Raw genomic sequence first — 25,825 nt, 5'->3', positions numbered from 1 at the left:
GTTACTGGTGAGGAAACTGAGGCTCGAAGGTGTTAAGCCACTTAAAGCTTAAGGTCACACAGCTGGTCTGTCTGACTTCACATTCCCAGCTCTTTTCAGCTATTCCAGAATCCCAAGACACTCATATGTCCAATTTATATATGAGTCCTTGGGAGCCCCAGTATTTGTACTTGGCAAGGCCTGAGGCTGGTGGCCAACGCGTTTCCAAATTACTATTAACTATACATAGCACCTTCCCTGTACGTCTTGTGTTGATTGCTGTAGACTGTCCCCACAGCCTGTGAGGTAGGAAGAGCTCCCCCTGGGAGCAGCACAAGCTGGGTTCCCTGGGATTCTGGACAGAGCTCACTCCTGGACTGACCCCGCTGTCTCTACTCTCTCACCCCCTCGCCCCTCACAACCCTCCCCTGCAGCATGAAGGGAAAGAGCACCAGGCTGCGCAACGCTGCAGGCGTGGAGCTGTGGCAGCGTTTCCAGCGGCCCCTGCAGGACCTGCAACTGTGGAGGGCCCTGGCTCAGAGGCTGCTGGATGTCACTGCCAGCCTGCCGGACCTGCCCTCCATCCACACCTTCCTGCCCCAGATCGAGGTAACCGAACTGCCAGCAGGGCTGGCCAGGGCAGCTGGGGCGTTTCCACCACTCTCACAGGGAAAGCATGTCCTCTGCCCTGCAGGTGTCTGGTAAAGCTTGGTGCACCAAGCCTGGTGAGTCCTGAACTCACAGTAAATGTCAACACCTATAGTTATCAGCAACAAAGACCACTCAGTTCTTGGGTAGAAGGAATTGCCTATGAGCTGCAGTGGGCCGAGCACTCCGCACTGCCCCTCACCCACCCTGAACTATCTCCCCTTCCCTTCAGGGCCCCACCTCAGGCATCAGGCAGTCCTCTGGCTAGAAGCATTAATATTTCCGTGAGAGAGCAGCCTCTCAGGCCATTACCTTTGTTCTGCACCAATTAGGATGCCCGTGGCTGCACAATTGTCTTATAATGGCATTTTCTCAGTTCCTAACACTTTATTAGGACTCCCTGGGTGATGCAAATGGTTATTGAGCTTGGCTACTAACCCAAAGGTTGATGGTTTGAACCCACCCAGAGGCACCTCAGAAGAAAGGCCTGGCAATCTACTTCTGAAAAATCAGTCATTGAAGACCCTCTGGGGCTCAGTCCTACTCCGACACACGTGGAGTCACCATGAGGCAGAATCAATGTGATTTGGTTGTTTTGGTTTGGTGGCTGCACGTAACAGAAAACCTGACCAATAGAGGCTTGAACACAGACTCTCAGGCAGTCCAGGGCCAGTATGACAGCTCAACAGTGTCATCCAAGACCCAGGCTGTTCAGGCTCCTTGCTCTTACACACCATCCTGGGTGTGTAAACCATGTCTCCCTTCAAGGCCCAAGATGGTGCCACCCCTCCAAGCCTACATCCTTGCCTGAACAACATACTATGCAGGGAAGTTGAGGGGGAGGGGGTGCTGGCCAAGAGGGCTCTCTCCAGCACCACCCCTGCCTTTCAACAGGAGACAAATCCTTCCCAGAAGCCCCCAGCAGACTACTTCCTCTTATATTCCATTGGCCAGACCAAGTCCTGTAACCATCCCTGGACCAGTCACCGGGTGAGGATGATGGGTTGCCATGACTGGCTTGTCTCTGTTGTATTCATAAATCTGGGGCTGGATACTTTGTCACCAAAACAAGATCTGGGTTCTTTGGTGAGGAAGAAAGACAAATGGTTGTTGGGCAAACACCCAAGTGTCTACCACAAATGCCCCTCAACACAGTTGCTCTGATTTGTCTGTAAACATTGTCTTAAGGCATCATTGAGCTCTAAAGGTCATGAAGTACTTTCACATGTGAGGTTCTGAGACCTGTCGTAGAGTTGGAAGAAACACAAAGAGCGTATCAGGTGTAACCCTAACCAGGAACGGATGACCCAATAAGCAAGGTACACACCAGTTTACTTACTGTAGGGCACAATTTCCGGTTTTTCACCACATCAACGTGAATTGTGCCATACAGATTAGCAAGTAAACACAAGTAAACCCCTGTGTACCTTGCTTACTGGTTAATCCACCCCTCCCTTCCTCATTTTATGTATTAATTTTCATTCTGATTAAAAGTCATAGCTATTTGGAGAATGTAAATATTTGTGAAGAGAAAATAAAAAACTACCCGCAATTCCACAACCCATAGGGCCACTATTAACGTTTCTGTTCACGTTCTCCCTCAAGTTTTCTGTCCCACTCAGTATTACTGGGAGAATCATCAGCCAGGGTCAGCCGTGCTCACCCGGATCACCCTCCTCAGTCCCTGCGTTCCACAGTGTCTACCCTTGGGAATTTGCAGCTGGGCTCACGCTGGAACTGGAGTTTGTTTCCCTCCATGGGCCTTTATCTGCTCTGCGCAACCTTTTCACGTGGGCCTCTGGTGCTCAGCTTCAGCGGAAAGATTAGTGGTTCATTTTTTGGGGGGTACTCCCCTGAACTCCCCAAAGTGAATTTCACGTGTTCTACAAATCTTAATTTTAGGTCAGACAATCCCAAATCTACCCTTCATGTGTAATGAAAATCCGTCCAGTTGTTTTCGTGAGATGGGGTAACCGACAGATTAATTAACCACGGGTTTTGTATATTTGGGATCCCATTATTTAGTTGTATATTCTAATATCCTCACTCTACACACGTGAAGTTTTCCTCAGCATCATTTAACAGTGTTCAAAACCAGTCCTCCTATTTAATGGCTGCATAATATTCAATTCTTTGGATATTCCATAATTTATTTAATGTGTCCACTATTAGACATTTAGGTTGATTCCAATTTTTTTATCTTAATTAATAAAAGTTAATTATTTTCTCCATTTCTACCATTTAGCCTCACCTCCCCTCCACTCCCCCCATTTTGCAGGCGAGGGACCCAAAACAAAAAGCCAAACCCGTTGCTATGGAATTGATTCCAATTTATGGCGACCCTATGTGTTGCAGAGTAGAGCTGCTCCATAGAGTTTTCTTGGCTATAGGATAATTTTTACAGAAGCCAATCACCAGGCCTTTTTTCCATGGTGCCACTGGGTGGGTTCAAACCACCAACCTACAGGTTAGCAGTTTAGTGTAAACCATTGTGCCACCCACAGACCTGACAAGGGGTCAGAGTCAGGGAATAGTGAGGGTGCTTGTTCAAGGTTACAGGCAGAAGTGATTTCCACTGTTCTCACTTGGCTGTTGTTTAAACCAAGCCCCAGAGAAAGGAACCCCTTGCCCAAGGTCACACAGGCATTCAGAGACAGGGCCTGGCCTTCACCACAGCCTGTCTGACGCCATGACGGCTTCCTCACTGTGTCATGATGGCCGTTTCCACCTGTCTCTCCCACTGCGCTAGGAAGCAAACCTGGACCTCTGCAAGGCAGGAGGAAGCAATACTCTTTCTGGAGTGTGATCCAGGACCCTCAGAGCAGGAATTTCACTGAGTGATGGGTTAGACTTTCTATGAACACCGCTTGCTAGTGGGGAGTGTGTCTTGCATCAGTGTCACTGGCCTGCCCCAGGTGGGATGGATTCCACGGACCAGGGCGTCAGCTGCACACCTGGGCTTTTCTTGACACAGCGCCTGCATTAGCCTCAGAGAGGCTGGTGGGTCTGTCCGGTTTCCCTAGGACTTAGATGAGCCCCCAGAGTTGTGCGTGGGCTGGTTAAGTAATAAAGCTGAGAAGAGCTGCCTTTTACCGTGGGCCATGCTCTGTGCTCAATGCTTTCCAGGCAGTCTCCTGCTGAAACCTCATGAGCTGGGCTATGACTAGCGCTATTTTACAAGTAAGGAAACTGAGGCTCAGAAGGGCTAGTGAACTGCTCAAGGTCTCCTGTTATGGTGTGCTGTCAAGTTGATTCTGATTCGTAGCAATCCCATAGGACAGGGTAGAACTGCCCCGTAGGGTTTCTAAAGCCGTAATCTTTACCGAAGCAGACAGCCACGTCTTTCCCCCGAGGAGCGGCTAGTGGGTTCAAATTGCCAACCTTTCGGTTGGCAGGGGAGCGCTTTAACCACTGTACCACCAGGGCTCCTTCAAGGCCTCCCGGCTAGTACATAATCCAAATTCATGACTGCAACTCCCCAGCCTAAATCCTTCACCCCAATGTACTGTGTCTGGGTTTGGTAAAACGGGGGTGAAGGTGGGGCCCCCGCCTGCACTCCTGCCCCGGTGAGAGGCTTGACTTCTGTGTGGCTGGTTGAAAATCAAATGCCCTCATCCTCAGGTGATGCTGGTACAGCTGTGTCCCCCTGAGTTTATGCTGCCCTTCTCGCAGGAACGCCCTCTACCCTTCAAGAGCAGCCATCCATGCTGCCTCCTCCAAGGAGCCTTCTCTGATTTCACCCAGCTAGGGGTGTCCACCCTGCGTGGAACCCACAGCATGTAGTTCAGACTTCACTTAGGAAAATGATCACGGTTACCTCTCTGGGTTGGGGTCTTTGTTCTTCCCCTGCCAGCCCCATGCCTAGCTCAGCATCTTAACTCCGCAAGTGAGTTCTCAGTGACATTATCAGTTAAAAAAAGGAAGCACTGTGGCCAGTTAAGACAAAACCCCTGGCTTCTAGGACCCTGGACCTCAATTAGATAAGAGATGCCTACACCAGACAGCTGGAGGGTCGGCAGATACTGAGGCTTGGCACAGGAGTTGGGGGCCGAAAGAGCTGAGTACAGGATGGGCATGTGGTCAGGGCAAGCTTCCTGGAGGAGGAGTGCTAGGCCTGTACAGAGTGCAGGCTGTGGGTGGAGCCAGCTGCCCATTGCCTGAGGCTTTTGAATCCCCTTTACTCCTCCTTTTCATCTGAGGACCTCCTGCACATCCGAACTTCACTCAGGTGTTACCTCCTCTGGGAATCCCTCCTGAATTACCCCTCCCTGAACAAGGCTCAGTGCATCTGATTGTGCTTTCCTCAAAATTCCAAAAACACTGCCTGGGGGGTGGCTCCAGTGCTGGGGGGTCATTAGTGATGGGGGATCATCATGGTCAGGATTGGGTCTGACTTCAGGGTGAGAGTGGCTCTGGGGAGGGCAGCTGGGTGCCCTCAGACAATGAGGAGCTGCGGAGTCCATGTAAGTAAGACAGGGTGTGTGCCGAAGTCAGGGGCGGTGGGGTGGAAAGGAGACAGTTCTTGAGACATTTGTCATTGTTGTGTGCTGTCCAGTTGATGCTGGCTCGTAGCAGCCCCGTGACAGAGTAGAACTGCCCCCTAGGGCTTTCTAGGCTGTGATTTTTTCGGGAGCAGATCGCCAGGTCTTTTCTCTTGTGGAGCTGCTGGGTGGGTTCGAACCACCGACCTTCCAGTTAGCAGTTGGGCACTTAACCATTTGTAGCACCAGGGCTCCTTCTGAGGCCCTTAACCCAAACCCACTGCTGTCTAGTTGATTCTGACTTGTAGTGGCCCTATAGGACAGAGTAGAACTGCTCCATAGGTTTCCAAGGCTATAAATCTTTACGGAAGCAGACTGCACCATCTTTTCTCCCACTGAGTGGCTGGTGGGTTCGAACTACTGACCTTTTAGTTAGCAGCCAAACGCTTAACCGCTGCGCCACCAGGGCTCCTTCTGAGACATTTAGGAGGTAGGAATCTCAGGGTTTGGTAATAAGAGGGATGTGGATTGTGGGCGTGAGAGAACTCAAAGTTAACCCTGAAATTCAGCCCTCCCCAAAACGTCCCTGCCAGCCAGGGGTTTGGTCTGGAAGGACTGTGGCCAGTGAAGACAAGACCCTGGCCTCCAGCATCCTGGGACCTCACTGGGAGACACCAGAAGGGCTGTGTGTCTGCCATGTCCTCAGAAACCAGCTCAAGGGTACAGCCCTCTCAGCAGCTGCTGCCTAAACAGGTGTGCTCCTGGCCCATCCCTGAGCTGTCCTGCCCCGCCGGCCACGGGGCTGACGGAAGTGGTGTCTCCCACAGGCTGCCCTGGCAGAAAGCTCCCGCCTGAAGGAGCAGCTGACGATGCTACAACTGAAAACAGACCTGCTGAGCAGCATCTTGGGCCAGGAGCGAGCCACAGCCCTTCTGGAGCAGGTGGCGAGCTCCATGAGGGACCGTGACCTGTTACATACCAGCCTGCTGCAGAGAAAAAGTAAGCTTCAGGTGAGCATCACCTCCCGTCTGCCTGGCACTGAGCCAGAGGACCAGGCCACACTCCCGGGCAGGCAGATGGCCTTGTGTTTAAATCTCAGCTCCTCTGCTCACTCTTGTGTGGCCCTGGGCCCTGTGGTTCCCCACAACCTCGGTCTCCTCATCTGTCAGTGCGGCAGGATCATTCTGCCAGCCTTCTCCAGCTGGTCCTCTGTCCACCTGCCCCAAATCCCCTATCTACACTACAGTCAATCTGACCTACTGTCTGTATAGAGCCAGGGTGAGGATTAATAAAAAATGCAGGTGAAAACACTTTGTAAGTTTTAAGTCACCACGTTAGTGACACAGTTCTGGGTGATTACCCTGTATCAGAAGGGTAACATGGGAAGTTTATTCTTTAATGTAATAAATTCTTCCTATTAATGACGATGGTGGTAGCTACAGTGTATGGAGCACTGACTATGGGCTAAGCTTCCCATCCATGAGCTCATCTGATCTGAGTAACAGCCCTGGGAGGGAGTACTATTATTTCCCCCATTTTACAGATGAGGAAACTGAGGCAGGAATTGCAAAGTAAGTGGCCTGAGGTCACACAGTATATTAGCTTCTTGACTTAAAACATCAGAAATGTGTTGTCTCACAGTTCTGGAGCCTACAAGTCCAAATCAAGGTGTTGGCCATGTTGGTTCCTTCTGAGAGTTCTGAGGGAGAGTCTGTCCGTCCCATTCCTGTCTGTCCCATTCTCCTAGCTTCTGGTGACAGCTGCTGATCCTTGATGTTCCTTGGTTTATGGAAATTTCTCCAGTCTCTGCCTCCATTGGCACATGGCCGTCTTCCCTCTGTGTCTCTCTTCCTTATTTTTATAGGACACCAGTCATATAGGATTATGACCTCATATTAACTGATAATATCTTCAAAGACCTTATTTCCAAATAAGCTCACATTCACAGGTCCAAGGGGTTGGGGCTTCAACATATCTTTAATCAACCAAACCCACTGCTGACAAGTCAATTCCAACTCATACCGACCCTATAATACCCAGCTAAGAGGTAGGAGAGCCAGGACTCAGCCCACAGCTGTCTGACTCCAGGGCCCTCCACAGCAGTGCCAGGCATGGTTCTAGGAGCTGGGGGGACAAAGACAGGAAGCCCAAGTCTTTGCCCTCGGAGAACTGGTAGTTCAGTGGTAGAGATGAATAAACAATTACCAGGCAACCTCCAAAGTGTTATTCTAGAGCAAGGGTTGACAAACTTTTTCTGGAAAGGGCAGATAGCAAATATTTTACGGTTTGTGGGCCAGAGAGTCTCTGTTACAACCACTCAACTCTGCCATTGTAGCGTGAAAGCAGCTGTAAATGAATGGGCGTGGCTGTGTTCCAATAAAACTTTATTGACAGAAACGCTTCCATCTCCAGATTTGGTGAGTGGGTAGGCAGACGTAGTTTGCCAGCCCCTGTCCTAGAAGGGTGTGGCCAGAGTGTTATTTGAGAACACCATGGAGGCTCTAAGGAGGGGCACCCAGCCCCATCAGGGAGCAGTGATGGCTTCCTGGAGTGGGGGCCCTGGAGTGGAGCCTTGAAGGGTGAGTCGCAGCTGGCAGGAGGGGGCTGGGAAAGAACACCCGTTGCGAGTGTGAGGTCTTACAATAGGGGGCCTTTGAGGAACGCTCTCGATATCTGTGCTGCCTGTCCTGTGTCTGCAGAGCCTGCTGTCTCAGCACAAAGACTTCGGGGCTGCTTTCGAGCCCCTGCAGAAGAAGCTCCTGGCCCTCCAAGTCAGGGTGCAAGCCGAGCGTGGGCTTCAGCGGGATCTTCCCGGAAAACAGGCCCAGCTCTCAAGGTTGCAGGTAAGGGGTCTGCAGGGTTCGGGTCACCCCTACTCAGGTGCCCAGCTGTCCCCCTCTTCTAGTAAATAAATAAAAACCCAAACCCATTGCCATCGAGTCAATTTTAACTCATAGTAGGACAGAGTAGAACTGCCCCATAGGGTTTCCAAGGCTGTAAATCTTCATGGAAGCAGACTGCCACATCCTTTTCGTGCAGAGCGGCTGGTGGGTTCAAACCTCGGACCTTTTGGTTAACAACCAGCATCCAAGCGCTTAATCACTGCACCACCAGCGCGCCTCCGTTTCTAGTAACCAGTCACCAGCAAAGCGGCAGCTGGCTCAAAGCCGAGGTGCAGATCCTTACTTGAGATCTGAGCTTTATCCCTGACAGACTTCTTATTTACCTGATGAGTCCTGGCCTCAGCAAGGGCTTTAGCACCTTAAAACTGCTGATTCTATTTATCAGAGAAAATTTACATAACAATTAATTGTGTCAAATCGTGCAGTTCAGTGGCAGTGTTTAGTGCATGCACGGTGGTGGGTGCCCAATGCCTCTCTCTAGTCCCAGAGCATTTCCATCATTCCAGAGTAAAAATGCCTCCCCCACTAAGCATAAAACTGCTGACTCTTCAGCTTAATGAAATGGTAAGTTACCCTTTTGTTTACACCCTGGTTCCAAAGTCCAACATTTGTACTTATTTTTAAAGTTGCTTTGCTAAGTAGGAAACCCTGGTGGTGTAGTGGTTAAGTGTTACGGCTGCTAATCAAAGGGTTGGCAGTTCAAATCCACCAGGCGCTCCTTGGAAACTCTATGGGGCAGTTCTACTCTGTCCTTTAGGGTCGCTATGAGTCGACGGCACTGGGTTTGGTTTTTGCTAAGTGTTTCTAATGAGTCCAGAGGCTCTCAGTTAAAATAAACAAATTTGGGGATTAAGAATAAATGTTTAAAAACGCAGGCGGACAATAAATTGACTGATAGTTGATGCTTAATTGCTAGATAAAGAGTGCTGGCTTTAAGATGCAGCTGTTTTTAAGACCAAGCGCGGCTCATAGAGAAATTAAGATGATGGTCCCTGGAAGACACTAAAAACGCTGCAGTTTTGGCTTTAAGATGAAAATTGGGGCGGGATTCTTGAGAACAAGAAGTGGTCATCAAGGGTCCAGATGTGACTCTGTCCCCTGAGCTGCCACCTGGCCCTTAGTAGAGCCCATTTCCATGAGGTCCCGGAATATTTTCTTTTGAGTGTTAAAATCTACACCTGCCCTGAGAGCAGACCCTCAGACCGCCCATAATGGTGCATCAGCAGGACGGGGGAGCCCCACCTTCCTGGAGCCCCCTAACCTCCCCTCTCCATGCCCCCGCCGGGCCATCCCCCATGATGGAGAGACATAAGGACACCCCCACTCAGTCCTCTCCTCCTACAGGGGCTGCAGGAAGAGGTGCTGGACCTGGGGGTGCAGATGGAGGCAGCAAGGCCTCTCACCCAGGGGAGCCCCAACCACCAGCACAAAATGGACCAGCTCTCCTCTGACTTCCAGGCTCTGCAGAGGTCCCTGGAGGTAAGCTGCCCAACTGAAGGGCCAGCACTGGCTGCGGGGCACCAGACCCCTGGGTCTCACACTCCTGGGGTCTGCCCCCCATTCCTTCATTCTTTCCATTCCTTTGTTCTTTCTGCCTTCCTTCTGTCCCGTCCTTAGTCATTCATCATACAGTTATTGAGCACCTCCTGTATGCCAGGCAATGTTCTAGGTCTAGAATGGAGGCAGCACCTCCAAGGTCCCTGCTCTAGTCAGTGCAATAAACAATGAAGTATGAAACAAATATATAAGTATGCAATCCCATATTTTAACAAGCACCAGGAGGCAAAAGAACAGGTTGCGCTGGTCCTAGCAATGACCCAGCACACAATAGGCCCTGTTCATGTGTGCAGTATTAATGCCAGCTTGAAGGTCCTTCCTGGGAGTGAGCCTGGTGTCCTGGAGGCGCCCCCAGTCACAGAGCCTCTCCTGCAGCGCCCTCTAGTGGCAACCCTGCGTCTTTCTCGTTTCCACACAGGATAGACGTCCCTTTGAGGGTGGGAACTGGCTCTTGAGTTAGCTTCCTAACTGGCCCGAGGACACATTGAAATGCAGACTCCAGCCCCACCCCAGACACTAACTCAGATGGAGTTCTTGGTCTGCATTTGTAGCAAGAGCTGCAGAGGAGTTCAGAGCCGGTTCCCGGACAAATGCGCTGCGAGAGAGAACTCTTAGCCTAAGGCAGTGATCCCACCTGAGCAGACCTGCAGGGCCCTATTTTAATAACAGATATTTCTAACACGCCCCCCTTACAATCCTGAAATTCATAGGTAATATATTACCCACCCAATTGATTTAAAAATTAATAGAATGCCCTTTCTGTAATAGAAAGGGGAAGTAAAAAAAAAGTAATGTCTTCTAAGACAATGTCCTTCAATATGTGAGTGCTGGAGGGTGCTCCCACTACGGAACATAATGAGGCGGTCGGAACGTCCCTTTACGTGACAGCCATAAATGCCGAATCAAGTGACACAGCTGGCATCGTGTCTAGTGATGCAATTTTCCGAAATGTGGACAACCCATGGGAAGTTCCAATCGGACCATAACAGTCTCCTTTTGGTTTACACGGTAGATGCGTTCCTGGAGAAGGCAGCGTGTTTATTAAACCTCAGTGAGGGCATGATAACTGGAGCGAGGTTCTAGGCTCGGGTCATGACAGGCAGGTTTTCGCCTTTGTGGAATATTCAATAGGACAGGAGAGTCTCGTGGAGCGTGGGGTAGCTCTGCACTGTGAGACGGCCCTGTTCAGCAAGATGGAAACACCGTACACTCTCTCTGTATCTGCTGGACTCACCCCACCCTGTCGTTATCAGGACAACCAAAAACACCTCTGCGAGCTTCCAGAAAATGCGGCACCACCTGCAGCTGCCCATTGGTCTAAGTGACGCGTATGGTCTGGGTGAATTCACACAGTTCCTTTTAATAAAGTAGCCACTGATAGTGACTAGGTTGAGCCTTGGGGAGTAGAGAAATTGGAAACATGGCGTCTGCCCTTCGGGGCTGACAGAAGCCCACAGAAGCAGCATAAGTCAGCTTTAATGCCCTCATCCAAATGATCAGCACCTACTATGTGCCCTGCACTTTGCATGCATTTAACCCTTACCAGACCTCTGGGTTAGCAGTCAGGTGCAATGACCATTTACAGCACCCAGGGACAGGTTTCTTTTTGTTGTGTGAGTCAGTGCCAACTCATAGCGACACCGGGTGACAGAGCTGGACTACTTACTCCTTAGGGTTTCCTAGGCTGTAATGTTTCAGAAAGCAGATCACCAGGTCTTTCTCCCCCAAAGCCACTGGTAGGTTCGAACTGTCAACTTTTCAGTTAATAGCCAAGCACTTAACCATTGAGCCACCAGGGCTCCTTAGGGACAAGTTTCGAGGCATTGGAAACCGTGGTTGATCTTTCTAGGGTGAATGCCTTATGTGGGTGCAGAAGGGAGAACCAGCCTGTGTTCCCGTCGGGCGGGGAGCCCTGGCGGCTGCCTCATCCTGGGGCCCCAGTGGGTCTGGGGTGGTGTCCAAGGTCTGCTTCAGCCAGCTTCCGCCCTCCCTGTGCTTCAGGACCTCGTGGAGCAGAGCCGGCGGAACGTGCAAGAGCACTGTGCCTTCAGCCATGAGCTACTGGAGCTGCGGCAGTGGGTCTCCGTGCTCACCCAGAAGCTGGAGGCCCACCTGGGCGACACAGGCCCGTGGGAGGCTGAGGCCCGAGAGGCAGAGGTTGAGGTAAGCTGGCTTTCACCACAGAGATGCCAATTCTGTCTCCCACACCCCAAAAAGCAGTCTTGAGAAGCCAAAACCCTGGCTCTTGGGAGCCTCACTCTCTGTGTGTGTGTGTGTGTGTGTGTGTGTGTGCGTGTGTGCACGTGTGTGTGTACATGTGTCTCCTTCAGAGGTTGGTGGCAGAACTCCCTGAGAAGGAGGTCCAGCTGCCCCTGGTAGAAGCCCACGGCTGCCTGGTGATGGAGAAGTCTTCTCCCGAGGGGGCTGCTGTGGTCCAGGAGCAGCTGGGGGAGCTGGCCGAGTCGTGGCGGGCCCTGAAGCTGCTGGAGGAACGTCTGCTGAGGTGAGCAGCCTTGTGCTCCCGGGTCTTGTCTGAACAATGCCCCTTTCCAAGGGGGAGAGCTGAGTCGGGGTTCAGAGAGCAAAGGGCTGGGTTTTGCTGAGGGCCAGGCACAGTGCCAGGCCCCTGGACATCTGCAACTTCTCCTGGTCAGCCATCCTAGCAGGAACAATAGGAGCTGGGATACGTCCGTGGGTCGAGGGTTAACCCCTCGCCCATTCTGGCTTGAGCCTCAGTTTCCCCACCTCCATCACTGGATACATGCACCTTCATGGCAGGGTAACATGGGTCCTAAGTCAGACATTGGACAAGAACCTGCCCTGGGAACAAAGTCTGAAATTCCCGAAGGCTAGACACCCCGTGATTCACCCGTTCTGTACTTCTGGGACTGGCGAACCTCAGCGTGTCACCATGTTGACTGGGTTGAGTTTGCCTCCTCAGCCTCATCAGAAACTGGAAGCTGCAGAGGACAGAAGTGGACTCAGGCAAGAAAGTGGTGTTTACCAACAACATCCCAAAGTCAGGGTTTCTCATCAACCCTCTGCACCCCATTCCTAGGCGTCGGCTCCAGGTGAGTCCACCCAGTGGGGCTTCAGGGGGAGGACAGTGCTACATCCAGTGACGCAAGAGTCTCCAGCCAAGCCCCCTTCCTGCCCAGGGCCATGTGCTTAGCTCGCAGGATGTGGCCCAGGCCCCATGTCGGGTGAGCCTGCCCCTGCTGTGGCCGAGGGGCACTCACAGAGGGTCCCAGGTGCTGCAGAGCCGGCCCAGCTGGGAGGGTCCTGGGCAGCCTTTAGTGAGCACTGGAGACGCCCCTGCCAGGGTTGAAAGCTTCCTCTGGCACCAAGTTAGAAACCAAAACCACACAAGATGGTGTGTGTGTCTGTCTGTCTGTCTGTGTGCACATGTGTGTATGTGTACCGTAAGTTGTGTTTTGTAAAAAGAAATAACCTGAATATAGTGCATCCTCCGTCACCATCCCACGCCGACTGCCTTTACAGTCACGAGCCCTGTCGAAAATAAAATCATTCCTTGTTCCCCAAAGATCACACAATACTTAACTCTCACATTCGTTCTTCCATTCACACATCCAAAAACTTTCATTGAGTGTTATCATGTTCCAGAGTCCCTGGGTGGTACAGAAGGTTAACACACTCAGCTGCATGCTTGGAGGTTCGAGTCCACCCAGAGGTGCCTTAGAAGAAAGGCCTGGCAATCTACTTCCAAAAAAATCAGCCATTGAAAACCCTATGGAGCACAGCTCTATTCTGACACACGTGGGGTCAACAAGAGTCAGAGTTGACTCGGTAACTGGCTTTGGGACTGTATTTTGAGGACTGGGCTTGGAGCTATGGCACAGCTGTGAATAAGACAGAGACACTTCTGACCCTGCTAGCACTTAGGACCCAGCACTGAGCTTTTCAGACTTCATTGTACGCCAGGGTCTTGTTAACATGCAGATTCTGACTCAGTGGTTCTGGACAGGGCCTGAGAATCTGCATTCCTGCCCAGCTCCAGGTGATACTCGTGTTGCTGGGCCTTAAATCACTTTGAAGAGCTGGGAAGTGGGAAGCACGGGCAATTGAACAGAGGTTTGCAAACATGTGTGAGTGTCGGCAGAAAGGCCCGATGCTGTGGGAGTCTGCGGCAGGGTGGCTGGGACCCAGTTACAGGGCAGAGAAACCCTACCAAGAGAAAGGACACTCAGCCAAATCTCCAGGCTAAAAGAGTGAGCCAAGGAGCAGAGGGAGGAGTTTTCTGTACAGAGGAGACAGTGCGTGCAAAGGCCCTGGGGCAGAGAAGGTGCCAGTGCGAGGAGCCCAGAGGCATCTGTCGGGCTGGAGCTTAGGGAATGGGGCCACCAGCTCAGCTGCTAAGGCCGGCAGAAATGGCACCTAAGGCTCTCGGGCCCCGTTGGGGAGGTGTAAGAAGCCACCAAGTGCAAAGGGAGGGCTTAGCTGAATGGACTTGCATTTTAGACAGCTCATTCTGGCCACAGAAGCCTGGAGGGGGACAAGAGTGGCAGAAGGGTGGCCACTGGTATAGCCGTCCTGGTGAGGGACGATGGTGGATTCCCCCAGAGGACCAGGGAGGTGAGGTCAGGAACGCCCTGGCTCTGAGTGGGCTTGTGCTATAGAGCTGCGTTCCCCACCCTACCAGGCCTCTCCCACTACCTTTTGGCCATCCTATCCTTATCCCGGCTCCTCGGCCTCAGTGCACCCCCCAGCACACGTGGCCAGTAGGCTGCTTCCATCAGGACTTCCATCATTCCTGCAGGGAAACCAGCTCCGGGAAGAAGACGGCCACAAAGATTTCTCTCAGCTCCTGAAGGACTTTGAGCAGTGGCTGCAGGTGGAAAATTCCAAGTTGGTTAGAATCATCGCCATGAGAATTGCCACAGCCAAGGACGTGAGGGCCAGGGCCATGAAGCTGCAGGTGTGTTCCCAAAGAAGGGCCCCTTGGCCATGGGCTTTGCACTCTAAATGTGTTTGCCACCAGGGACATCTTCAAAATAAGACCGCACTCATAGCTTGTGAGCTATTCTCACATGTATGTAAATAATGGTTTTCAGCGTTTGGGGTTCAAATATTTTAAGAGAACTTTTCCTGGCACTCATTCATTCATTCAACCCACTTCTGTATCCCCCAGGTTGGAAAATATCACCTCTAATCACTTGGCTCCTGTGTCAGTTAGCTGTTGCTGGGTAACAAACCACCCCAACACTTTGTGGCTTAAAACAACTGTTAACTGAAGTTGTGATTCTGAAGGCTGGCCATCTAGGTTGAACTCAGCCGGGCGGGACTTCTTGGCTCCCTTGCATGTCTGCTGTCAGTTGTCAGTCAGCTGGTGGCTCTGTTTCTGGGGATTGGCTGGCTGTCGGTGATGAGAATGACTGGGCCCCACGGATCTGTCCTCCAGCAGGACAGCCAGGCTTGTTCTCTCAGCACAGGCAGGGTCTAAGAAAGCAAAGGACTTCTGTGTTAGCTCCTGGAACACTTGGTCCTAGGAAGTCAGAGTCGGAAGTGACCATGGAAGTCAGCAGTCCGGGTGCCCCCTTCTTGCAGGAGTCCATCCTGGAACATTCTGGAGAGGAGGTGCCCAGCCTTGGCTTGCATTGGCATGGATGGGATTGTCACTGTGAGGCTCTGCCTGTCCCTTCCAGTGTGCCTTTATCTCTGGTGAAGTTTGATTGGTCGCTTCTTATCAGCCAGGAGGGACCATCAGGGCCATTTGGAAGGCGTACCATGGTGCTGCCTTTTCCCCAGGAGCTGGAGGCTCGGGTACCAGAAGGACAGCATCTCTTTGAGAACCTCCTTCATCTCGGGCCGGCAAGGGGGACCTCAGATGAGCTGGAGGACCTGCGCTACCAGTGGATGCTATACAAGTCCAAGCTCAAGGACTCCGGCCAGCTGCTGGTAGGTGCTAATGATGGCCACAGCCCAGCTCCCTGGGGAAGGTACCATGTCTGGATCCAAGCTCACCTGGGGAGACAGGGTTTGCCAACACTCCACTCTCCCTATTCCTGCTGAGGTGACCCTTTATGGCCTGAGGCCCCTGGCTTGTACAATATCATTTAGCCATCTTAGCCTAAGGGCCCCAGGTGATGCAAACAGTTTGTATTCGACCAGAAACCTAAACGCTGGCGGTTCGAACCCACCCAGTGGCACTGCAAAAGAAAAGCTTGGCGACCTGCTTCCATAAAGATTACAGCCAGGAAAACTCTATGGGGCAGTTCTACTCGGTAACACGTGGAGTCCCCATGAGTCAGAATTGACTCGACAGCAGCAGGTTTGGTTTGCTTTTAGACACCCCATGAGATTGGAACCCCAGTAATGACCACCATAATCATCAAAACGGAGGTTTCAGGGGCTTAGTGCCTACTAGGCTGAGAGCTTGGTGTGCATTATTCTAGCTCAGTCCTTACAGCACCCTCTGCCAGGGTATTTCCAGTCCCCAGAGGGGGAAGTGAGACTTCCAGCTGTTAAGTAACTCACCCCGGTCACACAGTTAGTATGTGGCAGAGCTGGCGTTAAAACACCTCCCTTGTGTCCTAGGCACGATGGAGAAGTGTACTGGCCTGGGGATCAGGAGAACTGGGCTAGCTGCACTCTGCCATGAATTTGCTTTGTGAGTTTGAGCAAGCCCTTCTCCTTCTGGGCCTCAGTGTCTCTTCACACTAAATAAAAATAGCTAAAATAATAATAATAGACAAATTTTATTGACCTTTTATTAGGTACCAAGTCTTCATTAAAAAAAAACCAAACCCAGGGCCGTCGAGCTGATTCTGACTCATAGCGACCCTATAGGACAGAGTAGAACTGCCCCATAGGGTTTCCAAGGAGCGGCTGGTAGATTTGAACCACTGATCTTCTGGCTAGCAGCCAAGGTCTTAACCACTGCGCCACCAGGGCTCTAAGTCTTCATAAAAGCCCTCTTTAAAGGAGACACTACTATCGTTCCCTGTTAACAGATGAGGAAATTGAGGCACAGGGACTATGTTTTGTAAGTCCAAGGAAGGGGTAAGTGAGGTGGCCTCCCAGGGCACTCTCAGCTCCTCAGGCCCCAGATGCCCAGCTTCTGTGCCCTGGCTCTCCTGGCCCCATAACAGCTGAGCTGGCCACTAGGTGTCAGCGCAGACCCAGCCAGGCCCGCGGGGCCCCCAGCCGCCTGGGCTGAGGCCTTCCCAGACAGAATCCCCCTTGGGCCCAAAGTGTGTTACAAAGCTCATTAAATCGAATCACCTGCTGGCTCAGTCTGTCCAGATGACCAGAAGTTTTAGAGAAACACTCCCCTGACAAAATGAATATTCCATTACAGCCTCCGTTGGGATTTAAGTTTCACTCACTTAATTTTTTTTTTTTTTTTTTCCTTTTCCTCTCCTTCCCTAAAATAACAGACACAGAGTTCTCCTGGGGAGCTGACTGGATTCCGAAAGGTACGCTGTCTGCCATCTGCTCCACACAGCTAGAGGGCAGGGTGCCTGGAGGGGTGGTGGGCCTGTGAGGCTGCAGGCCTCGGGGGCTTTCTGGAAGGTTCCATCAAGTCTGAGGAGTATTTATGGTCAACGCCGGATCATGGCAACCTTATATACAACGGAACAAAATGTTGCCTGGTCCAGTGTCATCCTCACAATCACCAGCATGCTCAAGTCCACTGTTGTCACTATTGTGCCAGTCCATCTCTCTGGGGGTCTCCCTTGCCCTTATTGACCCTCTGCTTCACCAAACATGATGTCCTCCTCAGGCAATTGATCTTTCCCGATGTTGTGTCCAAAGCAAGCAAGTAGAACAGTGTTCTGTTATGAGCCATAAGGTTTTCATTGGCTAAGTAGATTGCCAGGCCTTTCTTCCTAGTCTTCCTTTTTCTGGAAGTGCCACTGAAACTTGTCCATCATAGGTGACCCTACCGATATTTGAAATACCATCAACAGAGCTTCCAGCATCATGACAACATACAAGCCACCACAGTGCAACAAACTCACGGATGGATGCTCGGTGGTAGAGGGGGAAACCTGGTATTTATCACCCAAAACCAGGACACTTTGGGGACAGAACGAGGATCTATTAATAATTACAGCATGACAACAGGTATAAACCAGATTTGTCCCAGGAGAACTGGACCGTGTGGCCACCCTAGTGACAGACGGACATGCAGGGCTCCATAGGGGACAAAAGAGGAAGGGGTAGATGAATGCTGCTTATTGACCGTCCACTGCGTGCCAGCAACTATGCTAAATTGGGGTGACTGCAGGTTGTTTAACCCTCCCGTGAACACACTGAAGGCATTATTATCTCCGTGAGAACACCAGGAACAGGAAAGTGCGAGCTGACTTGCTCGATGAAGGCACCCAGCTCGGGTGTGCATTCTGGCCTGTGGTAGACACACCCCTTGGAGCTGCTGAGCCCTCAAGCAGCACTCACACCCTCGGAGCTGGGCACTTGCCCCACTGACATTGACTGAGTCCTTGCCGAGTCTGGAATGGCTTTGGGGGCTTGAAGGGGTGGGTTATAGATGTTAGGTGCCGTCGAGTCAGTTCCGACTCATAGCGACCCTGTGTACTACAGAACAAAACACTGCCCGGTCCTGCACCATGTTCGTATCGTTTTTATGCTTGACCCCATTGTTGCGCCCACTCTGTCAATCCATCTCATTGAGGGTCTTCCTCTTTCTCACTGACCCTCTCTACTTTACGAGGCATGATGTCCTTCTCCAGGGACTGATCCCTTCTGATAACGGGTTGCAGATAGAAGAGGTAAACAATATACCTGCTGGGCTCTTGGGGACCTCACAGTCTGGCAGATGGAGCAGGGCACAGAAAGAAGACAGTGCACTGGCAGCTGGTAAGTGAGGCAGGACTCAGCAGGAGTGGGAGCGGCGCTCAGCTCACCTTGATGGACACTGAGGGAAGACTTCCCAGAAGATTCCTGAGCTTCAGGTGTAAATAGTTGGGGTGGGAGTGAGGAGAGGCCCTCCCGAGCAGGAGGACAAGCTTGTGCAAAGGCATGGCAGGGCAACATCATGGGGTCCACTGAAGACATTGAAAGATTACAGCGTGGGTGAGACACAGCGCGAGATGTGGCTACCAGAGGACCCAAGCCATGAAGTTTGGACTTAGTGCTTTCCATCCTTTTCACGTCATGGCGCATGTAGAAAACGATCATTCCACAAGTGCCCCGGGGGAGAAGGTTTAAGCTGCTCACGGTCCCTGTCCTGGCTGTCTCAGCCCCGTGGCTGTCCTGCAGCCTGATGGCACCAACAGCGGCACACCCCTAACCTCTACTAATTGGGAGGCTGTGCTGTAAGCCAGAGCGTCTCCAACTTGGGTGTGCCTCAGAATCACCTGGAAGGCTTGTTAAAGCAGATTGATTGTCCTTGTCTGCAGAGCTTCTGGTCCAGTAGGTCTCGGTGGGGCTCAAGGGTTTGCAGTTCTGGTAAGTGCCCAGGTGCTGCTGATGCCGCTGGTCCGGGGACCACACTTTGAGAATCGCTGCTTCAGCCTGTCGGTTCGAATTCAGCCTCTATCACTAGTGTGCGTGCCTTTTGGCAAGTCACTTAACCTCAGTTTCCCAAGGAATAACATGGGGGTCAGCTGGTGGCAGGCAAAGTTCCTGCCGTACTGATGGGCACACAGTAGGGCTCAGTTGCCAGGTCAGTGAGGACCCAGTAGAGTTCTGCAGACACTATCCCAGCTCCACTGTCTGAGAGCAAAGGAAGTCCTCCCCTTGGTCTGAGTCTCCTGTTGTTTCTGCTGGTTGGGTGTGCACATGCGCGTGTGTGGGTGTGCGCACATGTACACGTATATACACACACCCACAGGACTGACAGGTAGAAAATAGGTGCTGTCTTTAAAGGCTGTAGCCCTGCCAACTTCAAACCCTCCCATATGTTATTTTTAGTCCAAAGGGAAGAAAAAATTCTGCCCCAGAGCTAATTATTTATGAGCAGTGGGTTCTACCCAGGTTTTTCCCTCTCTCTTTGTGCACCAAGTCATTGAAAGCTCCAGCTACGTCAACGGCTTCAGCCAGCTTGTTTATACAAACAGAATAATTAAGATTTATTAAACTTGCAGCTGCCTACGCACTTGCCAGCTTGGTGACACTCCATGTGATTTCCCGAGGCACAGACACGGGAAATGTTGCAGTTGAGCCGGGAGTAGACCCGATTCCTGCACTGGCCCCTCGAGGTGGTGTGGTTCTCCGAGACAAACTTTTAATTTCAGAAGAGGTTTGCAAATCCTTCTGTTTGTCTAGGTGACTGGCGGCAGGGCCAGCTGCTGGTTTGCAGGAGCAGAGAACACACACCTCTCGTGCCCTGCCGGGGTGGTTGGGGGCAGATCCAGATGTGGGGTGACCTAAGGGTGGCATTTTATTTAATTGACCAGATTTCATAGACTTTAAGACCCTTGTTTTTTCACAATTTCACATCTGTGGGATTGGGGCGTCTTATTAAAACCAGTGGTTGTCGAGTTAGCTCTGACCCACGGAGACCCCCACGTGTCAGAAGGGAACGGCCCCACAGGGTTTTCATGCCTTTGACCTTTCAGAAGCAGATTATCAGGGCTTTCTTCCAAGGTGCCTCTGGGTGGACTTGAACCTCTAACCTTTTGGTGAGCAGCCAAGCACTTAAGCCTAGTTATTTCAGAGGATTTGGGAGGCTTCTCTTCATCAGCCAGGTCACAACCAACCTGACCCCTCTTTAAAGGCAAGTCTCTGCTTGAGGGTTTCCTGTTTTGTTTTCCTTCACAGCCCACGTTAGTGTGTACATGTAGACGGCCCGCTGACCTCATCATATCCCCCACTCCCAATCGAATCCGGGTCCCCATCTCAGAAGATGTCACTGACTACCAGGTTTCCCAGTCTGGATGCCTCTGGGTCATCCTAGACGCTCGCTGACTTTGGTCCCAGCCCTGGGCTCAGAGGCTGGCCGTGGTGAGATCTCAGATGAGGAAGAATGAGGAAGGCAGGGAAAGGCAAGGGGCAGGGGAGAGGAGAGGAGTGGAGGGGAGTGGAGGGGGAAGGAGGAGGGGAGCCTTATGCCTACATGTCTGCTCCTGAAGGAGCCTCCATCTTTTCTTGAGTCATGACACAATCTCCCTCACTCCGAGCATTACATCCAGAGGAACAGCCCACCAGCTACCTAAACTACTTCCAAAGGCCAGCTCCAAGGGTCTCGCCTCCCTCTTCCAAACCCACCCAGGCTTCTGGAAAAATACAGCTCTGTACTGGGACCATCCCATGCACAGCTGTCCCAGGGAAGAGACAAAATGGACTCAGCCCCACCCAGCCATAGCCATCCTGTCCCTGGTTGGGAACCATGCAGAACCTCTCAGCCCTCGTGGGAGATGAGCCCTGGGCTGGAACTCAGGGCTCCTGGCACCAGAACTCAGAGAACAAGCAAGCCCGGTCTTAGTGGGCAGGACCCAGCCTGGGGACCGCAGTCACCCCGAGGACTTGTTGAAGCTGTCTCAGAAATGTGGTGGCCCCAGATCCACACCCTTCTGGGGACTCGAAGAAACTTGGAGGAAGCCAGCTGGCATGTGGCTTAGCAGGTAATCAAAGTGCCTCCAGAGGACCAAACAAATGGCTGAGTTGGAGTTTCCTGAGGCACATTAGGACCGCCCATCATTACTGCCAGCAAAACCCCATCCTGCCAGGCTGTACAGCGCCCCCGTGAGCTCTGGGTGCCGCCGAACGCATCTTTGTGGTAGAAGAATGAGGTCCAAGCTGGCCAGCTCCCGGGAGGGACCCATGAGTGGTAATGGGGTCTGTTTTCCACAGTGGGACCGGCCACGGCAGACCCAGGCATACAACAGAGCCCAGGGTGTCTCTGGGGCTGTTCTGGTTGCCGTTTCCTGTGAGAAATGCTGTGTGGGGAAGAGCCTGGGCTTTGGAGCGATGATGGGGGTTTGAATCCTGCTTGTCTACTTACAGGAGCCCTGGTGGCACAGTGTTTAAGCACTCAGCTGCTAACCGAAAGATTGGCGGTTCAAACCCACCAGCAGCTCTGTGGGAGAAAGATGTGGCAGTCTGCTTCCATAAAGATGCCCTGGAAACCCTATGGGGCAGTTCTACTCTGTCCTACGGGGTCGCTATGAGTCTAAATCAACCTGACAGCACACAACAACAAAACAACAAATGGGCATAAGGAACCCTACCTCACCGAGCTCTTGAAGGGGTTCCAGAAGCCCATGAGTGGAGAGCCAAGCTCGGGGCCTTGGTGGCCATATGTGGTGTGTCCATGATGAGTACAGCTCAGATGTCATGGGTGAACCATCAGGACCCGTGAGAACAGTTCACAGACATCAGTCAGCAAGTGTCTCCATGGTCACCTCATAGGGACCAAGGGAGGAGCAGATGGCCAAGTGCACAGGAAAGGAAGGAGCCCTGGTCCCTTTTATTCATTATTTTATTCACTTGCCAAATAGTTATCGAATGCTGCTGGGGACACAGCTATGAACAAAACCAACATGCTCCCTGCCGCAGGAGTCAAGGGGAACACATACCCTAACCAATCATCCGAAGGAAAGATATCAGTTGCTATGAGAATGTGTAATTGGGACTTTTTTGGGTCTCAAGCCCAAGGAAGCTCTCCCTGAGGAATCAACTCATGAGTTGAGATTAGAAGGATCAGGAAGAGCCAACCAGGTAGATTAGGGAAAGGAGAAAATGAGTATTCTGGGCAGAGGGACAGCCTGTGCAAAGGCCCTGTGGTAGGAGGAAGTGAGGTCCCTCAAGGAGCTCAGAGATAGCATTTGAGGAGGGCATGCTTTCCTCTCCAATGGGGCTGCAAGGTGTATGGTGCCTGATCTCTGACGTCCTTTCTCTGGGTGTTGGGGGGAAGGAGCTCTGTGGGGTTTGTAGGAGCTGCCTGTGTCCCAGCTTCCATCAGGCAGAAGAGGAAGGAAATGGACATTTATTGAGCACCTACTATGCACGTTAAACAACATGTACTACCTCACTTATCCTTATGACCTTGGTAGGCAGATGTAATTTTCCTCCGTTTTTCAACAGGTGAAGGAACTGAGGCTTACAGAGGCTAAGTCACTCTTGTCTTAGGTCACACAGCTAGGAAGTGGTTGAGCCAGGATTAGAACCCAGGGCTCCAAACCTTTTTTTTTTTTTTTTTTTAAACCACATCCCATTTCATCAATGGCAGATTAGGTCGCATGTACTGTCTTGATATACTCATCTCATCTGAACTCCACAGAAGCCTGGAGTCTCAGATTCATGCTTGACTTAGAAGGACTCTTGGTCTAAGCCTCTATCAAGCATTTACTTCCCCTACTCAATGTCTCCTGCTTCCTCCCCACCGTCTCCTATATTCATCGACCCTCAGCTTCCGTACCCCAAAGGATGGGGAGCTTCTCACCTCCTGAGGGAGCCTCTTTGGATATTCTAACTTGGTGGGGAAACTGAGGCACAGAGAGGCTCCTGGATCTGGGAAGAGCTGAGATTGTCAACTTCCTTGTGGGGTTCTTAGAAGGTAGCTCATGCCTCTTCTTGTGTGTAGCTGTGTGTGTGTGTTTTAAGCACTTGAGAGTCATATTAAAATGTGTCTTATTTTAAAGAGTGTTTTAGAATTCAGGTCCCTCAGAGTGACGAGAAGAAGTAAGCTCTGACCGAACAGTCACTAGAGAGGCAGCAGGAGTCCTTTAAAGAAGACCATCCCTTGCAAGATTTGTAAGCGGAAACACATTTTGAACCTTCAGAGATGTTCTTCCCAAAGGATCATGGCCAAGGCATAACCCCTCACTTAAATAAGCAAAGTGTTGGCTTTGGGAATGGAGGAGCAAACAGAAATAGGATACTCGTAAACAAACCTCTGACTTGGGAGACCATTAATAACAGGTTTTTAGTTGTGGTATAAACCCCAGGCTGGGGGTAGGCATGTTGTCTCTCCCTGTCTCTCCCAGGTTGGGTCAGAGATTTGGAATCAGCAAAGTCAACAATAAATGTCAGGAGTCAAGTTAGAGGCCCCACAGACTTGAGCAGAGTGGGCAGGCAGGAGGCTCACAGCAGCTGGATCTGACTGAGCCCAAGCAGTGGTCGGATGAGACAGCCCACCCCCAGGGAACTCGGGCTCACTTGGCTGCTAGAACAATGATCACCCTCCTGAAGTCACTGGTGACGTCTGCAGCCAGCAGTGCTTATCCATCGTGTGGGCTATAGGAAGCCTGCTTTTACACGATCAGTGTCTAAGACTTTGGTGAGTGAGAAAGTTTGAGGCTGGAGGCACAGTGTAGAGTGTTGATCTGGAGGAGATAGTTGAGGCAGGAGAGTGGATGAGATGGCTCAGACATAAGGTGTTGAGAGAAGTGCTAGGTCAGGACCTCCCAGGAACATTTGCAGTTAGCAATGCTTCTTCATCACCATCATCATCATCACCATCATCTCTACCATTGTCTCCATCATCACCCATCATCACCATCATCATCACCCATCATCACCATCATCACCTGTCATCATCCATCATCACCCATCATCACCATCATCATCATCACCATCATCACCATTATCATCCCCATCATCATTACTGTCATCATCATCACTGGACTGTGGCTTTTGGTGCCCTGGTGGGTGAATCTTTGGTTCTTCAAAAAGCCAACAGATAGATGGGTCCTACAATAATAGTACCACTAATAAGAGCTGGAGCCCTGGTGGTGCAGTGGTTAAATGCTACAACTAACCAAAAGGTCAGCAGTTTGAAACCACCAGCTGCTCCTTGGAAACCCTCTGGGGTAGTTCTGCTGTGTCCTAGAGGGTTGCTATGAGTCAGAATCGACTTGATGGCAATGGAATAAGAGCTTAAAGACTTTATATTGAGGTATAAACATACTTTGCTTTGAGTATTTGCCACAATCTGTCATATGGGAGTATGCCTTTTGACAGAGAAGGAAAAAGAGGCTCAAAGATACTTTTGACTTGCCCAGGGTCATGTAGATATTATGTGACAGAGGCTGGATCGGAACACAGTCTGTCAGGTTTCTAAAGCTGGGCACCTGCCCTTCACCATGCTACATCTTAGCTGTGAGGGCCTCTGCTTTCTTGAGTGAGTGGCCAGCTCTTGACCCCACATTCCTTGGCAGTCGCATACATCCCATACAGCCACGATCCAGCCAGTCTGTCTTGAATTTAGGAAACGGTCCTTTGACCATTTCCGTGGACATTGCAGCAGGTATGTCCACCAGGCATTTGGGCTTGTGAGACTGATCTTCGGGGGACACTGATGTTGATAATGATGAAAATGCTAAAGATGAATATGGTGCTGGTGATGATGATGAAGATGGTGCAGAAAAAGGAGGAGAGGAAGGAGAAGAAAGTGATGATGATGACGATGATGGAGTGGTGGTGTTAACGATGTTCAATAATAGTAGCAGCAGCTCCTGAGCACCTACTGTGTGCTAGGCTCTGTGTCCTTTAATCCTCACAACAACCCAATGAGGTAGGGTTATGGATTGAATTGCATCCCCCAAAAACGCGAGTCAATTTGGCTGGTCCGTGATTCCCAGTACTGTGTGATTGTCCACCATTTTGTCATCTGATGTGATTTTCCTATGTGTTGTAAATCTTACCTCTGATGGAAACCCTGGTGGCGTAGTGGTTAAGTGCTACGGCTGCTAACCAAAAGGTCGGCAGATCAAATCCACCAGGCGCTCCTTGGAAACTCTATGGGGCAGTTCTACTCTGTCCTATAGGGTCGCTACAAGTCAGAATCGACTCAATGGCAGTGGGTTTGGGGTTTTTTTGGTATGATGTTAATGAGGCAGGATTAGAGGCAGTTATGTTAATGAGGCAGGACTCAATCTACAAGATTAGGTATCTTGAGTCAATCTCTTTTGAGATATAAAAGAGAAAAGTGAGCAGAGAGGCAGGGGGACCTCATTACCACCAAGCAAAAAGAACCAGGAGTGTGCTTATCCTTGGACCCGGGATTCCTGCACCGAAAAGGTCTTCGATCAGGGGAAGATTGATGACAAGGACCTTTCCCCAGAACCAACAGAGAGAGGAAGCCTTGCCCTAGAGCTAGCACCCTGACTTTGGACTTCTAGCCTCCTAACCTGTGAGAGAATAAATTTCTCTTTGTTAGAGCCATCCACTTGTGGTATTTCTGTTATAGGAGCACTAGATGACTAAGATGGGTAGCTATCACGATTACCTCATTTATAGACAAGGACACTGAAGATTAGAGACATTGAGTGACCTTCTCAAGATTCACACCCCAGCACTCTTATACACCAGGCAGAGATTGACACAAGA

The 25,825-nt window shown here is 51.1% G+C and overlaps 1 protein-coding gene across 6 annotated transcripts in view; it reads left to right on the top strand.

Annotated features, from left to right (window-relative positions):
• SYNE3 (spectrin repeat containing nuclear envelope family member 3) overlaps window positions 1-25,825 on the top strand; it is a 107,596-nt gene that overhangs the window by 79,203 nt on the left and 2,568 nt on the right. For 4 of the 6 annotated variants that reach the window (XM_049898456.1, XM_049898457.1, XM_049898454.1 and 1 more), the window contains exons 8-17: window positions 414-588; window positions 5,936-6,118; window positions 7,808-7,951; window positions 9,356-9,490; window positions 11,570-11,731; window positions 11,899-12,071; window positions 12,510-12,639; window positions 14,346-14,504; window positions 15,335-15,484; window positions 16,966-17,004. In XM_049898456.1, the coding sequence (XP_049754413.1) occupies window positions 414-588; window positions 5,936-6,118; window positions 7,808-7,951; window positions 9,356-9,490; window positions 11,570-11,731; window positions 11,899-12,071; window positions 12,510-12,639; window positions 14,346-14,504; window positions 15,335-15,484; window positions 16,966-17,004 (1,450 nt within the window). Of the gene's footprint in view, window positions 1-413; window positions 589-5,935; window positions 6,119-7,807; window positions 7,952-9,355; window positions 9,491-11,569; window positions 11,732-11,898; window positions 12,072-12,509; window positions 12,640-14,345; window positions 14,505-15,276; window positions 15,485-16,965; window positions 17,005-17,465; window positions 20,539-25,825 lie in introns of those variants that run through there. The other 2 variants (XM_049898458.1, XM_049898460.1) reach the window with 2 other exon arrangements.

The sequence above is a fragment of the Elephas maximus genome, chromosome 10, assembly GCF_024166365.1.
Source record: "Elephas maximus indicus isolate mEleMax1 chromosome 10, mEleMax1 primary haplotype, whole genome shotgun sequence".
In the NCBI taxonomy this organism is placed as follows: domain Eukaryota; kingdom Metazoa; phylum Chordata; class Mammalia; order Proboscidea; family Elephantidae; genus Elephas; species Elephas maximus.
This window is presented reverse-complemented; position numbering and strand designations above follow the sequence as displayed.